The following is a 17557-nucleotide window of genomic DNA, read 5'->3' on the forward strand; positions in this document are numbered from 1 at the left end:
GCCCAGGATCCAAACCGGAGAAACCCTGGGCCGCCGAAGCAGAGCGCGCAAACTTAATCACTCGGCCACGGGGCCGGCCCCTTGCTCAGTCTTAATGATGACTTTAATATAAGGATAACAGCTACGTTGATTCAGTGCTTACTATGATCTAAGCTCTATTTTAAGCAGTTTATATGTACTGACATTTAATCCTCACAATGACCTATGAGATAGGCCCTATTGTTTCCCCATTTTACAGATAGAAAAATTGAGGCATTGGTCACATATATAGTAAGAGGCAGAGCCAGCATTTGAACTCTAGCATGCTGGCTCCAAAGCTGTTGATTTTAGCCATCATGCCATATCGCCTTTTAATATATACTGACCATTGAGAAGCAGGACAAAAATAGCTGTAACTCCCTATGTTCTTTCTCTGTTTTACTCTACATCATCAATATGGAGTGAGAAATACAGCTTTAATGCAAAAATATCCATACATTTGCATATATTTCCCTTAAGTAGCTGATACTGGAAATACTGAAAAATTATGAATAATTTTATATGGAACGGAATGAAGTTGGAGTCTTGGCAGTTATCTGGTTAACAAATTAGATTACCGAGACAAAAAAAAATCTATTTGGTATTTTGAAATATCTGGTATGGCTGTCCACATTCATCAAATTAACAGGATAATTACCAATTCTCTACTCTACTTTGTTCTGTATCAACATAGCCTGTAACACAAATGGAAGGTTTTGCCCAAATGATATAAATCTAGTCACTTGCAAACATTCCTGGTCACTAACCTAGAAAGACTGTTAGGGATAGTTGGAAATGTTCCCAGAAATTCAGTTTGAGTATGGAACAGCGCAAGAAGTGTAATTGTGGAATTGCCTCTTTATGAAATCAACTACTGACATTTTAATCCGTGTAGAATCCTATATCTACTTACAGATATTTCTGGAAAGATAACATGTCAAATGAGCAGAGTGTTAAATAGGCATATTATTTCCCATAACCCTCCTCTAATGTTAATTTAAGAAAAATCCAATTAATAGTGTGGTAAGGACTATAAGGAAGAGCTTAGGCTAGAGGCTTTATTTTTAGCAACTGCTCTTTTTGGAGGTAAATAGAGGCAGTACTGGCTGAAAAGAACCCTCTTAACTAATTGTCTAGACAAAAAAATACTAAAAAAAATCCACCAATATAGCTCTTTTCCGTATGATACTGTCGTGGTGGATACATGTCATCATGCATTTGTCCAATACTATAGAACGTACAACACCAAGAGTGAACCACGATGTAAGCTGTGGACTTTGAGTGATGATAATGTGTCAATGTCAGTTCATTGATTGTAACAAAAGTAGCACCTTGGTGCAGGATGTCAATAGTAGGTGAGGTTGTGTGCATGTGGGGACCAGGGATATAGGACAACTCGCTGTGAACTTAAAACTGCTCTAAAAAATAAAGTTTATTAATCTTTGAAAAAGCTAAGCAATAAGCTATTTTAAAAAGCAAATATGTTAATGTATACTTTTCTATCTAGGGACGAATAGTGTTTGAATACTTCAAACATTAGGTAATTTCTTTCCTCTAAGATTATCCGAGTACTTTGTGTGCATATTCCTTGTCTTATGCATTATAACCAGTGTGAAAGGTGGACCCCGGCTGCACCACAGATGCTGTCCACCATTTCAAGGCGTGGAGAACCCAGACCGAGTCCTCCCAGAGTTCCGTCTTAGGGAGATTTTTTTCTCTGAACACTTCTAATTTGCTATGTCATCTGATTCCACTCAAACTGAGGGGACCCGAGGCTCCCCTTTCCCACTTCCAGTTATCATTGGGAAGATCATCTACTTTATGAATCACGTGGGGCCACCAAAATCCCAGGCAGACTTCCCTTAGCTGCTCCCTACGCTCCTGAGACAGTTTCCTCAATGCCCAGCCACCACACGCTAAGAGAATGAAACTCACAATGTTATTAACCAATGAAGTCACAACTGGGGAGATAAACACGCTGCCTAAAAAATATGGAATACATTCCAAATTCAAAGGACTTACAAATTAATTTTACATTAGTTTCTCTTGAGCTTTTAGAAGGTAACTTATTTATGGACTCTTCTTTAGAAAAACTGAGAAGACTTTATGTTGTTTGAAAATATAACAATATTTCTGGGAGATAGGGGTTGGTAAATAGTGTCTAGCCCCTGCCCTCTGATATCATATGTACATATTACAAATATCTCTCTCAAAGAATAATATACATGCCTGCTTGATATCCAGGAAGACTGCTCAAAAAATAGTGGATACTGTGAATTAAATATAATTGCTTTTTGTTACTATAAGGAATTATCCTCTTTAGATAGATAATATTGTGTGGAAATATTTATTGTCTTAAGAACTGCGTGAAACACAGTGGAGAAATTCCAATTCCATTTATACAATTAATACTGCTATCTACTCAGAATACTAATGGTTTTAATGAAGATGCAGCATCTTGCAAACAAATAATTAGCTTTGCGCATGAAAGGATAAATAGAATCCTAATTAACAAATCACTAATTTTTCTTAGAGCTTTTAGGTTTTAACCGTGACAAGTGGCAGTTTTTATGGGTAGTTTGAAGAGTTTATTTTGTTCTTCTGTAGTTACCCAGAGTAATTGTAACTCCGAAGTTTATGTAAAACGGTGTGTGTTTATTTTGAATTAATGGAGTTATAGTTGTGGAATGATGAGGGCTCTTTAATTCTTATTTTGAACATCATACCCAAAGCACCTGGAATGGTACTATAGTCCCTATAAGAGTTGGATAATTACATTGCATTGTACAAACTATTTAGGCCATATCTACATGATTTTTTTTTTAAACAGACAATAATTGATTTAGATTTGAGCTGCCTTTGTTACTTAAGTGAATCATTTCATAGTTGATGTCATCTTTCATCTCACCTTTTGTCATGAGAATGACCAAATCCTCAAACTCAACTCATTCCATAGACCAGGGTTTCCAGCAGCAGCAGTGTTGACATTGGGGTCGGATAATTCTTTTCTTTAGGGGCTGAGGCTGTACAGAGGCATCTCTGGCCTCTACCCACTAGATGCCAGTAGCACTCCTCAGTCCTAACAATCGTTGTGGGGGGAGAATCACCCCCAGTTGAGAACCACTTCCCTAGAAGATGTGGTTGCATTGTAATAGCAGTCATGATATTATTAAATGGAATGAGCAAAGCTAGGGCCAAGCAACTGAAGAAACTAAATCAAACAAAACTTTGAATCCAGAAAGATCCAAGGAAGTTCTAGTAACCTTCTAAATAATGAAATTGCTTAAACTGTATGGTTGATGTGGTTGGCATTACAGAAACCCTTCATTCAGTCAGCTTCACACCTTAAAGGGTTTTTCACTGAAAACAGTGTTCAAGAACTGCTAATGGAGAAAATATAAAGAGGAGCTATGGAGAAAATACAGATACAAGAAGCCTCATAGACTTTTCTGAAAACCCATATCCACAGGGCCTTTCCTTTTCAACGATCTGCCAGTGTGAAAATCCACTGTTTTAAAAAAGCACAGTTTACAATCTACATAAAGGTTAGAATGTACATGTTTTGAGAAACTACAAATAGCTTTTGGAACCACTAATGCAAATGGATTATTACAAATGCAGTTTTGTTGTCTGAAAATGGGATGCGCTGGGGGTCTTGTAAAATATAGATTTTAAATATTAGATGTAGGATGTTTTCCTGTCATGTGAACAAAGAGGTTTTTTTGCCTAAATTATGTAGAATGGGTAATAGGCACTATAATAAAACTTTTTGAGGAAAGTCATATTAACTCTGAAGAAAAGGCAACATCATTCTGCTTTTAAAATAAAAATCCATCTTGGATAATTTGATCTTACTCTAATGTTTAGTTTCCATCCTATTCTTACTTCAATATATATTTAAATTATTTGTTTCAAGTTTAATGTCTCAAGTAACATTGAAGGATTTCTTGGAGACAAGACTCATTAGATATATTTAAAATATGTACATTCTGCTCAGAGCTATTCGGAAGGCATTTCAAACAAAAAAATCCTAAAACCGCTTAAACTGACATTAATATTAATTTACTTAATGGTTATAAAAATATGTTATGCCAGAATTTTTCATAGAAAATATGAAATGTGCAAAAGATATTAATAATGTAATGTTTCTTACAGAAGATGAAATAATAGGTTACAGACTGTAGAGATTACGTAATTTCTTTGATGTGAACATTATAAGGAACATTAACTGATTACTGAAATAGCTTAAGTATCTAACTAGATTATGCAATTGTTGAACTAGAACAAAAATTGTTATATAGTTCCATAAAAAACAATGAGCGATTGTTATCTTACGGATAATTTAATGCATAAAGCTAATAGGCTAAGAGAAATAAAATGCTATAGGAGATGTATATCATCCTACTATACAGTTAAGTATAACATTGCATTTTTCATGCCCAAACTCTCTGAAATCTGCATTTTATGACAGTAAATATTTATGACAGTAACTTTGCCTGAAGCAAGTATAGTGAATGTGATATGATGTTGTTGCCTATAACTGGGAATATTTTCTCCATGAATTAAGAGAAGGGTTCAATAGTGCTTTGCATTTTCAGACAACTTCTCCTGCAGTTTTGTGTGGCATTTTTAATATTGTTCCATAAGAGCCGCTCCCCTTTGTTGTCAGTACCATGGTGTTGATTCCAACTCCTAGCGCCCCTGTGTACACAGAGCGGAACCCTGCCTGGTCTTTTTGCACCATCCTCTCACCTTCCAGCGCTGTATCAGACAAGCCTCCGTTGCTATTCATTAGAGTTTTCATCACCGGTTTTTCTCAGAAGTGGGTGGCCAGGTCCTTCTTCCTGGTCTGTCTAGTCTGGAAGCTCTGCTGAAACCTGTCCACCATGGGTGACCTTCCTGGTATTTGAAATACTGGTGGCATATCTTTTGGCATTACAGCAACACACCCCCACCACAGGATGACAACTGACAGACAGGTGGTGTGGTTCCCCGACTGGTTAAGGAACCTGGGCTAGGGCGGTGAGAGCGCCACATCTTAACCACGAGACCACCAGGGCTGGTCAGCTGCCTCCCTGTGTAATCTAAAATAACTTAAATAAAAGCCAAATTAAAAACATTTCAGGAGAAAAATATTTTGTACGCACACGTAGTAAATCAATATGTACATATGTAAAGAACATGTGCACACATATTTACATGCACATACATATGCACAGGATCCTTTATAAAGTTTTCCTGTATTTAGTGATTACACTACTATTTTCTTTTGTCCACTGCATTGCTTTTCTCTTCTCTAATATTTAAGGTAGGGCTGTGCCCTTACGTATGTAGTGATTAAAAAATAATGTCTACACATTTCCCATATTAAACACCTTTTCATAGGCTAATTTACAACATATTGAGCCTAATTCTGCACTACTTTCTGCCTATCAATCTTTCCAACTAATCATGGAAACAGTCAAATAATCTTGCCATGAGGGGGAAGTACCATAGTTTCCAGAATGTAGCACAACGTTTATATGTTTAGAACTTTACAATTTACAAGTGCTTTTGCATGTCTCATTTGAATCTGAAATAATTGCATGAAGAAAGTGTAATTCTTACCCTCGTTCGCAAGACTAGTCTGCTAGGAAGTGTCAGAACTGGGACTCCTATCTGGGTCTCCTTATTTCAAAGATTCCATGATGGAATCTCTCCTAAATTCTGTCCTGTTCTGCCATACCTACAAGGGAGTAAGGGGCCCTGATTCCTCACAAACCACACGGGGAAAAGGGAGGCATGAATCGCGCTCTGTGTGCCAATCCATTCGGCTTTTTATTAGCATGCCGGTATAGATTTGGAGATGATTCAGAGAGCAAAATGTTCACCAGCAGCTTGACGTCAGCGTGAAAAAATAAACTAGCTTGATCTGGAGCAGCATGGGCACAATCTGCTTCCTGAACTGGACTTGCCTGTGTGGTACCATGAAGCTTTTAGCTATTATCTAAGCTCTCATAAAATGAACTTCTTTTCAAATTATTCAAGCTAGAGTGACTGAAGAAAATTCAGTCCCTGTAGAACAGGAAGAAATGGAAAACCAGAGTGTGATCTGGTTTACAGAAGCTTTTGTCCACTGCCCCTTGAGGGTCAGTTATTTTCATGGATGGAAATTGATTTGGAAATGAAAGCACATGGAATAAATGTTACTGCAGAGTAACAGAATGATGAGCTATCTGAAATGCTTTTAGTTCTCACAATATTGCACTGAATTTATTTGATCATTCATTTAATGTTATTTAGTAAATACTATGTGCTTGGCATATGCTAAGTGCTGGAGATAGAAAAATAAATAAGAAAGTCTGTGCCCTCAAAGCGTTCATAGTCCAATGTAGGAGAGATGGAGAGAATGGTGGTACAATGAGATCTAAGCTCTAATAAGCAACAGATGCTGTGGAGAACCCAGGGAGGCACAGAGAAGGGCCCCTAAATCATCAGTGATGTCAGGGAAGGCTTACCTCCTTGTCTAGGAGCGTCCAAATTTATGCCTGTTGTTCAATCATAATTAGTAATAGTACCTCCTTTCACTCTCTGAAGTATTCCAGGCTGGTTGATCTATGATCGTCTTGTAACTAGGAAATAGACAGGCAAATAACAGCCAGCAGGAGGTGGAAAGGTGTTCCAAGCAGAGGAGATGATGGGAAGGAACAGAGGCAGGGATTTGTGGGCCACATGTAAATCATCAGGCAAGGATGAAATATAAAGTGACATGAACCACAGACGGGAGTGATGTTAAAAATATTTAACCCTTGTTGTGGCACTGGCATTGGCCATTTGGAGTGGACACCAGTCATAAACAAGTGGTACAGCTCTTCACATCATGAAGGCCCTTGTGTTCTAAACTAAGGAGGTGGGAATTACCTTGCAAACCTTGGGGAGCGTTGAAGGATTTTAAGCAGTGGAGGAGGTGAAGCAAGGCTAGTTTAGCGTACTCACACTGCTAGTCCAGATCATCAAGCAGTAAACAGAAAGGTAATGGACGTCCTTTGAGTAACCGTGAGACCTGTGCGTTGTGCTGGTGCTTCCCCAGGCAGCTCTGGTCCTCATGCCAATCCTGTGGCAGAGTCACTGAGGCTCACAGAGGCCTTATCTTCCCAAGTTCACAGCTACTTCGTGGCAGAGATAGGGCTCAAACCCCACCCAGGATCACTGGACTCTACGGTCTTCCTAACATACCTTCTGCCTCTGCTGGCTGCTCTGGTCCAGACAGAGTTGACTATGGAATATGGTATGGACTTACAGGAAATACCCATTGTCGTTAAGTGGGCATTGTCACTAGAATAATCGAATGAAGTCCGCTGTCCTGGTAGTCATTGAATTTGTTATGATGTTGGTTAATTCTGCAGTCACTTTGGGATACCTAAAACTTGCATGTTGATTGATCCTCTTATTTTCCAAGGGTCTTGTTTCCCTTTGGCAGATCTTCTGCTATTAGGTAATTTTCTGCCATCAGAAAGACCTGGAATTTAGGTTCTCCTCTGGCCCTTCCAAATGACTTAGTTCTTTAAGGCTCAGTTTCCTTATTGGTAAAAGGACAAGAATACTGCTTGCCTCGCAGGGTTGCGATAAGGACTAAATGAGTGAATGCATGTGTTCATCTGACACACAATAAGCATAAAATAATGCAAACTGCTATCACTGAGAAAGGGGCTTGGCACACAGTAGGTGTAAAACGAGCATTTGTTGAGTGAATAAATGAATGATTACCACATTTTTATCTGGGAAGGTGTCGATTACCATTGAATTTTAATGTACCAGCAAGACCATGCTCAATGGTTCACTCCTGATAGTATCATGTGGTAATATTTTCTTCTCTCCATTTTTCGGCAAAAGAGCATCATATGGTGCCATTCCAGAAAGTTAAACAAAGGAAACCAATCACTCCTCACCATGCGGTATGAATAAGGCTTTGACTGGAAGCAGACACACTGTTTCCAGAACAAGACTTCCAGTTTCGGCTCCGACATGTTTCTGGCAACATATCATATTATAAAAAGGATGTTGTAAAAAGGGAGGATGAAGTATTTAGGAGAATGCTACCAAAAAAAAGAAAGTCAAATGGGAGTGGGAGAATGATCTGGGGGAGTTGTTAGAACCATTATAGACAAGAAGACAATAAAAAGAAACTTTGGAATTGAAACTCTATAAATATGTGTAATGAATGTGCCTTGGGAAGGGAACATCTTACGCATGAAACCTTAAGGTGAAGCAAGGGAAATTATGTGATAATTGTCAAAAATATGGATAAGTCAGCAGGGAAAGTCCCATGAAATCATGGTTAAATATCAAAGGAGACTAGGCAAAAATAGATATAACTGTACAGTATTTGAAGCTGTTAAAGAAAATTCAAAAATTACACTCCTTTTGATATAATAAATGGATGGAGCGACTTCTTGATTTCCTTAAAATGAAAGACGCCAACGGAGCTTAGCTTCCTTTCACAATGGACAAACCCATACTCAGTGACTTGAAGGATTTTTTTTTTTCTTGGTATTTAATCCAGTTCTTTAAAATGTCATTATGTTTTCAGTTAGAAAACAGAAACTCTCTGGAACCTGAAAAAAGTAAATGTCAAATATGATCTCAGAAAGGAAATGGAGTGGATGTAGACCTGAACCTCTCGTATTTCCAACTGGTCAGTTTCACCCTGAACAAACCAAATATGTTTCAACACCTGTCCTACCATTAGGAGATTTTAATTACCAAAAGTCTATTCCTGTAACATCATTGTTATATTTAGTCTCAATGTTATTTTATGAGTAATAATGATAGGGAAGTGAGAATCTCTGTCTTAATAACTCTGTACCTTCCTATTTGTATTTTTATTTGGTATTACCGCTTTTAATCTCAAAATCATTCAATAATTGTTTGTCCTCAGATCTTTTTAAGAAGTTTTGGTCCCACTTAATTGGCGCCTAACCGGTCTAAATATAACTTCTCTGTTAATCTTTTTTCTACATGTGTCATTCTAGTCTCATAACCTTTTCAATGCTCTGAACTTCTGCTGGTCTCTTCCATTTTTCTTGTTTCGAGGTTCCCAGAACAGAGCATGCTCTTCCAGACCAGACATGTGGAGAAAAATAATCTCACCTTTTTCTCTATATGTCATACACTGAAAAATGTTCACTGTGCTTAAAAAGGAGAACTGGCAAGAAAAGAGCCAAACCCCACCCCCCACCCCACCCAGTAATGACTTTCATACTTTTCATTGCACATCTATGCAGGATTTAGGTACTGTGGTAAATGAGGTGAGAGCTGACAAGATGTGGAAATAACTGAGCTTAGGTACGGATTGCCAGCAAATCTGAATGTACTTCTCAAATTGTTCCCTAACTAGATGGATTCAGAAAAATTTGTCTAAAACATGGCAAGTCCGAGGAACGTTCTGAACCAATCCTTTGAAACTACACTGAGTTTCAACTATACATTACAGTTTTACAGCTTTACACTTTATAGAAATTCAGAAATTACTTGGGAATTCATTTCCAAAACAAGGCTCCTATGTGGAGTCAGAAATCATTGCTCTTCATTTTCCAATATGAGACACCTTGTGGAGGCTTTTTAGTAAAAACCAGAGGCATAGGTCATGCATGTTTTGATTCGGTTAAACTTACTTCTATTAACTTCACCAGCATGGATTTGGAGTGATAGCTAAGCTTTTATCCACACGTTCTTTTCTTTCTTAAATAATGCAAAATAAAATAATGCATAAAGTAGATTGCTTTGTGTTGGAAGTTTGGGATTAATGAAGGTTTCTAGAAACTTGCATTTTTTTCTTTCAAATAGAGTGATGTTTTCCTTATAAAGGAAAATCTTAGTTCTGCTTATTACTATTTCATGAGCTGGTTTCTGTCTTTGCACAGGAATTTAAAATGAAATTAATGATTCTTAAAAATAATATAATGAAAGCAGAACAAGGATGGGACGAGATTAGTGTAGCATTGAGGTTAAGAGCACTGTCCCTTATTAACTGTGTGCTATTGGGCACTGTCTTAGTCCAAGTTCCCCAGAAAGCAGAGCCTGCAGTGCAAGCTCACATGTTAACACTGGGAGTGCAAGCCCAGGGAAACGAGAGTGAGGGAGAAAGGAAGCGAGACAGGGAGGCAGGAATAGCATCTTCCAAGCTGCCATAGTTCCAAGAAATCATAGCTGGTTGGTGGCCATGCAGGAGTTCTCTAAAGAAGACACAGGGCACGCTGTGGGCTGGGCCTCTCCGTTGGGCCGTATTTCCTGTGCACTCTCAGGATGTGTTGCCTCAGCATGACTCTGGGGAAGGCAGAACCACCTCCACTCCAGCCCAGGTGCGGAGCATCTTGATGTAAGTTGGTGCCGGGCTTGGGGCATCTTAGACTATAGCTGTGGTGGCAGCAGAAACGGTGTGTCTGGGGGTTTGGGGGCTTCGTGACCATGGGATAGTGTCAGCCATTTCTGAAAGCAAAGGCCAGTGGCCAAGGCCTGAGGGTCAGGCAGGCTGAGCAGACCTGGGGAACATGTGCTTGGATCCATCACAGACAAGTTCTTTAACTCCTTTTTGTCTCAGTTTTGTCATCTGTGAAATGAGAGTCATAATAGTCACCAATTACAACATTGTTACAAAAATTAAATACCTTAATATAGTTAATGTGATTAGAAGTGCCTGCAAGGGATAAAACTGATTCAAAGCATCACGGCCTCATCTCAAGTGTGGAGCCCCTAAGGTGACTACTTAAAAGAATACAGTGTTCATCTGAGTTCATAAGTTTACTGTGTTTGTTTAAACAAACAAGCATTGCGTTGTAGCCACACCGGTAGCAGCAGAGGGAAACTGCTGTTACGTGCTGAGATTCGTGCCACTGAGTCTCGGTGTAGGACAGTACTTAACGAGTCTAAGTTCAAAATACACGCCTAGCCTTATTATTGAAAATTTCAGTGATCGAAGTTAACAAAGTTAACATGATATACGATTCTTCCCCAAGTAGATATATCCCTAGGATAAAAATAAGAATATAAATCCGTTTCCAAAACAGAGTCCAGATTCTAAGTTGTGGGTATAGTACTCTTTCTCCCCCCTCCCCCCGCAGTGGCCGAGTCTTCCCAGCAGCCAGGCTACGCCCAGATCATATTCCCTCTCCATGCCATTCAGATCTGCAGCAGAGTGTCTACCACTCCATTCAAGCGACAGGAGCACAGCCAAGAGGGATTTCTCTTTCCCAGCTCAGCTCTGTGTGCTCCCAGGTAGTAACCACATCCGTTCAAACACTAATAGAGGAACTCCACTTCCTTTTCCTGGGGTGCTGATAGCCCAAGCTCAGCTGGTCTCCTTTCCTTTCGGTGTGAGCCACTTTTCGTGGCCCGCTGTGCTCAGTACCACTTTCATTCAGCCTGGCTGGGCCTGGAGGCCGACCACCTTCGACTCTCGTGCATCAACACGTTCAGCCTTGAAGCTGCCAGATAAATAAACACATATTCCCTCTCCAGTGTCTCCTGACCTTTGTCCTTGAGAAAGAAAGGGTGGGTGGTCAGTGTAGGCGTTCTCCTTGCTCTGTTTTTATTGGATACTTGTTACCATGTGCATGAACAGCCGTGAGAGCTGTGTTCGTGTGCCCATCATTGCCCTTCTGACGATGCTCGTAGCTTTCAAAATGCTTTGCTCTACATGAAACAACAGAAGTCTTTGACTTCATTGACCAAACTTAAGTTGTTTCTTCCATTACGAAAAAAAAAATGACTTGTGGTCCTATATTGAGCCAAGCAATGCAAAAATGGATGTTTTATTTTGAGGATATTACCCTCTCTTATAATGACTTATTATAATGCATCTTCTAAGAAATGTCAAATTAACTCCCTGTTGGAAACATTTCCATTTTTAACTCAAAAAAAAAAGTCCAAGTATCAAATATTCCTTCAGAAAACACCCAGAAATGTAAGGTTTTCCCTTTTCTAGACAGTACAATGTGGTACTGTTTCATGAATTCCATGAGGTTCCCCCCACTTCCCTAGTAGCAGTTTTCTGCTTTTCTTCTAATGGTTTCCCTAAAAAGATCCCATTTCCTGTACCAATGCCAATCGTTGATTTATACTTCTCATGCTGTCTTTGATTTTCCTCGTTTTAGTGGTTTTGGTAGCCTAATGTTGCCCATTTTTGCTCATCATTCACCATGTTCAAACCGTGTTGGATGCCTGCTTTCAGTTTTTAAATAGAAGAAATAATAACTACCTAGTTTGAAAAGCTCTTTGGGATTATGGGTTTGGTTAGTATCCTCTAAAAACAATTTCAAAAAACTGTAGTAGAAGATTATAAATGGCTTTTTATGGGATTGCATCCCCTGGTGCTTTGAAATAGAAACACAATAAAGAGTATGAAAGCACTTGGTCAGAAAGGCTAATCTTGACTTGATGCCATTTACATTTAGATTTAAACACCTCAGCCTATTTCTTCTTTCAAGCTTTGCTTCAGGTTTTAAATTGAGAATACACAGGAATGAAAAGTCCTCGTGTGCTTAGGTATGTTTTGAAAAGCTATAATGCCTAAGTTCCATTGACTTCTAAGAATAATAACTGTGATAAATGTAAGGAGTAAGGGAATGTGTTAGTTTTTTTCATTTTGTTTTGTTTTTTGGTGAGGAAGATTGGCCCTGAGCTAACCTCTGTGCCAATCTTCCTTTTTTTGCTTGAGAAAGACTGTCCCTGAGCTATCATCTGTGCCAGTCTTCCTTTATTTTGCATGTGGGATGCTGCCACAGTATGGCTTGACAAACAGCATGTAGGTCCATGCCTGGGATCCAAACCATTGAACCTCAGGCTGCTGAAGCAGAGCACGGGAACTTAAGCACTGTGTTAGTTATGTTTAATAAAACAGTGTTATCACAACAGTTATTAGTAAGGTTCACCTAACATGTGGTCTAGATTAAGTGAAGTTAGATCATTAGTGTAATAATGCAAATTCTGTGTGTTCAAGACTGCGGGGTGTGCAAACAAGCCGTGTACAAACAGTCGCAGAGTCTGATCTCTCACTTATTATGAGAGATGGAGTACAAGACAGTAGCTGTAGAATCCGATCCTCTACTTTTTATGGGCGATGGAATATAAAGCAGTAGGTCATCATGGAAAACTCTTCTACTGGAAATCCAGACCTCGATTCTATTCTCAGATGGACTGTGCGTTTCTTCAATATATAAAACAGTCTGTTTCTTCAATCATAACATGAGGGGTTCAGATAGGATGCTTTCAGGGCCCTTTCCAAGACCAAAATTCTAGGAGTCTCTGCACTGTAATTCTGCTTTAAGTGATGGCTGGACATACGCCCATGCCACAGGAGTCAGTCTAAGAATGTTGCATCAACACGAAATCTTTTGAGATCCCCGGTACCAGCTCCTGGACAGGGTGTGGTTGGTGGAGCCATGACAAATACAGTGATGACATTAACCTGATGAGTATATTTGGGGAGTCGGGGAGCCCACTGGGATCTTGGCTTATTTTTCTCCCTGGGCCCAAGAGTTTTTCCAACTACAAGGAGAATGACTAGGCCTGTTCTGACACACATATGTATTTTTATTTGGCAACTCAAAATTCTTCAGAAAGAGGGCATACACTCATTTATAGCCTGCTCTTTTGATTCTTGGACAATCTATATGTTTTTTAATTAAATAAAAATCTTGAGGAAGAACTGGATCCAGAATTTGTGTAGTGGTGTCCTGGCTATTTCTGTACATTTCTTAAATGTTTTTTTTTTTAACTCTTTTATTTTTTTTGGTGAGTAAAATTGGCCCTGAGTTAACATCTGTTGCCAATCTCCCTCTTTTTGCTTGAGGAGGACTGTCCCTGAGCTACCACCTGTGCCAATCTCCCTCTATTTTGTACGTGGGATGCCACCACAGCATGGCTTGATGAGCAATGTGTAGGTCTGCACCCGGGATCTGAACCCGTGAACCCCGGGCTGCCAAAGCAGAGTGTGTGAACTAAACCAATATGCCACTGGGCTAGCCTCCATTTTTTTTTTTAATTTTTATTTTTGAGGGCTTCTGCTCCTATAGTAACAAATTTTGATACGCTGTAAGACTTTGAGTTGACCCCTTTCAAAAGCCTTCAAACCATTCTTTAAAAGCTGAATCTTCTTTCTCTTCTCAAGTCACCACCTTCTCTAGGAAGGTAATCTATTTAATTAAGCAAATATTATTTAATTTTTGCTAATTAGACATTTCCAGAGGACTTATTATGTGCTGGCCCCAAGCTATGGAGGCACTAAAGGTAACTAGGATGTGCACTGTGTCCTCTGGTAGCTCACAGCCCAGTGGAGTTAGTCCCCTGGAAACAAACCCTGCCTGGAACCAGAGGGCTGCCAGGGGAGCCCAGAGGCTGGAGACAGCCCAGCCCTGACTAAGGGGACCTGAGGAGCCTAAGAAACATTTCAACAACTAAAAGGGAAGGAAGCCATTCTGGACAAAGAGGTATGAATGTCCGTGGGATGTTCTGGGCACAGAGAGTGGGCACAGTGAGGCCAGAGACTCTCACAGTAAAGTCAGCATGGCTTCTGCTTCCCTAAAAGCAAGCAATAGCATGAAATAGATTTCATCTCTTTGTGTGTTTCTACATTGAGTTCCTCCAGAAATCAACTTTTGGAAGTGTTGTGATTATCTTGATAGTAATAGAAGAAGCCACCTGTTTTAGAGTTCACCAGAGAAACAGAACCAACAGGACGTATACATACATAAAAAGAGATTTATTATGAGGAATTGTCTCACATGATTCTGGAGGCTGAGAAGTCCCAAGATTTGTAATTGGGAAGCTGGCAACCCAGGAGAGCCAATGGGATAGTTCCAGTCCAAAAGCTGGCAGGCTTGATGCCCAAGAAGAGCTGATGTTTCAGTTTGAGTCTGAAGGCAGGAAAAGACTGATGTTCCAGATCAAACAGTCAGGCAGGAGTTGTTCCCTCTTACTTTCAGGAGTGTCAGCTTTCTGTTCTATAAAGTCTTCAACTGATTGGATGAGGCCCACCCAAAAAAAGGGGAAGAAGTAATCTGCTTTACTTGGTCTGCCAATTCAAATGTTAATTTTATCAAAAAATACTCTTATAGACACACTCAGAATAATATTTGACCAAATACCTGGGCATCCTGTGGCCCAGTCAAGTTGACAACATAAAATCAACCATCACACCACCTCTCACTCTTTTAAAGCTTAATTCGAAAACATCAAGGAATATTCCGTCAGCTTGATTACTAACTTGACAGCTCACCATGACTCTTGTTTTTTTTGAAAGTGTCACAATACCACCGAAATTCTGGATAAGATCTCAACGTCACTGAGATATTACCAACAATCTGCTTTGATAATTATTAACAGTATTTTCAGAATCGATAGCTAACTCATCATATGATTCAGAATGTATTTATATCTTCTAGTGGTTAAGTGCACGGGCCAGAAAACCTCGCTTTGAATTCCAGCCCCACCTCTTAAGAGCTGTGTAACCTTCAGCATCAAGTTTTAGTGGTCTGTGCCCTTTTATCTTCATTTGTAAGATGTAGGTAATAATAATACCCAACTCTTGGTTGTTGTGAAGATTAAATCAGTCGATACATATCAGTTAATACATGTAAAGATACAGGTAGGCAATGGGAACATAGAATGTACTCAATAAAATAGTTAGCTTTACAGCCACATAGCTCTTATTGTAAAATGCTATTTCAGCCTTGGCGCAATATTACTTAAGCGTTGGTGCTTGCGGAGGAAAGAGTCCTTATCAAGAGCAGTAACATTGAATATACTCAGTTAGCATACAGTTTGGATCGACTAAAACCAAAACTTCAAAGCGTTAGTTGGCTTGAGAATGACACAAGATTTAGAAAATGAGTTAGAGAAGATGAAATAGAAAGTAACACATTTATAGAATATTCATAGGCAGAGGAGAATCTGATTCACTTCGCTACTTCTGTTCAGTTCGGTTTGTTATAGTCAGAGAAACTGTCCATATTTTAAATGGTTCTTTGGCATCTTAACATTAAAAACATTTGCAAACAAACCAACAGTGAGTGGGGGTGGAGAAATGCTAACTGATGCTCTCTGTCAGCTTTTGAGTCGTCGGGCGGGTTGATTGGGGCTGGACTATCTTTGGGTTGAAGGCGTTCACCTGCCTGATGGAAAAGCAAGCTTGGGTAAGTCGCTTGGACTCAGGGCTGCTGAGCCAGATGAAAAAGCAACCCAGATGTCCAGCTAGACTTTTCTAAGTGTGCTGTTTCTGATTTGTCCTAACAACCAGAGCCTTCAGCAAGTGATTTCCTTATCTCTTTAGATAAGGTTGTTCACATAACATAAAATATATCCGCAGGGGCTGGGTGAGGAAATCCTCTGGGTCTTTGAATTTAACCTCATGAGTGCTTTAAGGTCCTTAGGGAGGTCTTTACTTGTGCAGCTCACATAAACGTGAACAGCCAGGGCACCCACTGCTGCTGGCTACAGCCAGATGCTTCAGGGTGTGCCTAGCGTTGTTCAACCCTCTTATGCTGGCAGCTCAGAGGTGGTGGAATGCGATGTCTGTGACACAATTTTTTTCTTTTTTCTGGGTCTATAAAGCATGTCCATAATTACCATGTATTTGCACCTCCATCAATACCACTGTTCTGTCTTGAGAAGTAATTTTCAGATCTTCAAGTTCCCATGTCTGAAATTAGTCTGCCAATGGAAGTATATTCAGACTCAGCTCTTTGAAGCTGGCTGTATTAGTCCATTTGATTATTCCCCTGGGAAAATTCTTCCTCTAACTAAAAAAGGAATGCTTTGCCCATTTATCAAGTGATAAACATAGCTGAGGCTTAAGTCTGAATGGAGTGATTATTGCTTTCAAAAACCCAAATGGTGAAAAGTATGTTGTTGTTGTTGTTTGAACGATTTGATAGGCCTGCAGTCGCACTGCCCAGTGAATTTCCTCGTCCCGTTTTGTTCTTCGCTTGTAAACTTGCGTATGAGTTTCTATGCGTTTGGAATACATTAGTTCTGTGTCTTCAAAAAATGTCAGAGAGGAAAATTTAATCGTTGAGCCCATATCTTTTTATTGTTATTCATTGTTATTATCATTCTTAGCCCCGGTTGTACGGGTACTTGCTCTTTTCAAATATTATTATAAAGTTAAAAATTTTAATCATAAGGCTATTGTGATGAAGCCAGTTTTAGTCTATTATGAAAATGCTGCACTTTTTCACCTTTTAGAGCTAAACTCAGAATGCATTGAGCTGTGCCTTCGTATATTTTCCATTATCCTTTTCTTTCAGAAACCGTGCCATTCATTTGATACTTATTACAACCGAACTGCAGTGTGTACATGGGACGCAAAATGAGCCATTTTGTTTTAAAACAGATTGCAGATGAAAGGAAACCATTCATTTCTTGCTTGCTTGCTGTAATTACTAGAGCACTAATTACCCCAGATCACTGACATCCAGGGTCAGGAAGGATGACAACAGAAGCATCAAAGAAAAGATGGGGCTCACTTGCTAGGACAGTTTTTCTGTATCCCAACCACAGTATT

At 39.4% G+C, this 17557-nt stretch overlaps 1 protein-coding gene across 6 annotated transcripts in view; it reads left to right on the forward strand.

Moving 5' to 3' along the window:
* The window catches only part of TOX (thymocyte selection associated high mobility group box), a 291493-nt gene that overhangs the window by 132339 nt on the left and 141597 nt on the right, over nt 1–17557 (forward strand). Inside the window, exon 1 of one of the 6 annotated variants that reach the window (XM_070481219.1) lies at nt 9563–10375. The exons of 4 other annotated variants lie outside the window; for them this stretch is intronic. Coding sequence is in view for 1 of the 2 variants with exons in the window: in XM_014857805.3 (XP_014713291.1) it covers nt 16170–16187 (18 nt within the window). In the remaining variant the exon portion in view is untranslated. Of the gene's footprint in view, nt 1–9562; nt 10376–15970; nt 16188–17557 lie in introns of those variants that run through there. One more of the 6 variants, XM_014857805.3, reaches the window with a different exon arrangement.

The sequence above is a fragment of the Equus asinus genome, chromosome 12, assembly GCF_041296235.1.
Source record: "Equus asinus isolate D_3611 breed Donkey chromosome 12, EquAss-T2T_v2, whole genome shotgun sequence".
NCBI classification, from domain to species: Eukaryota; Metazoa; Chordata; class Mammalia; order Perissodactyla; family Equidae; genus Equus; species Equus asinus.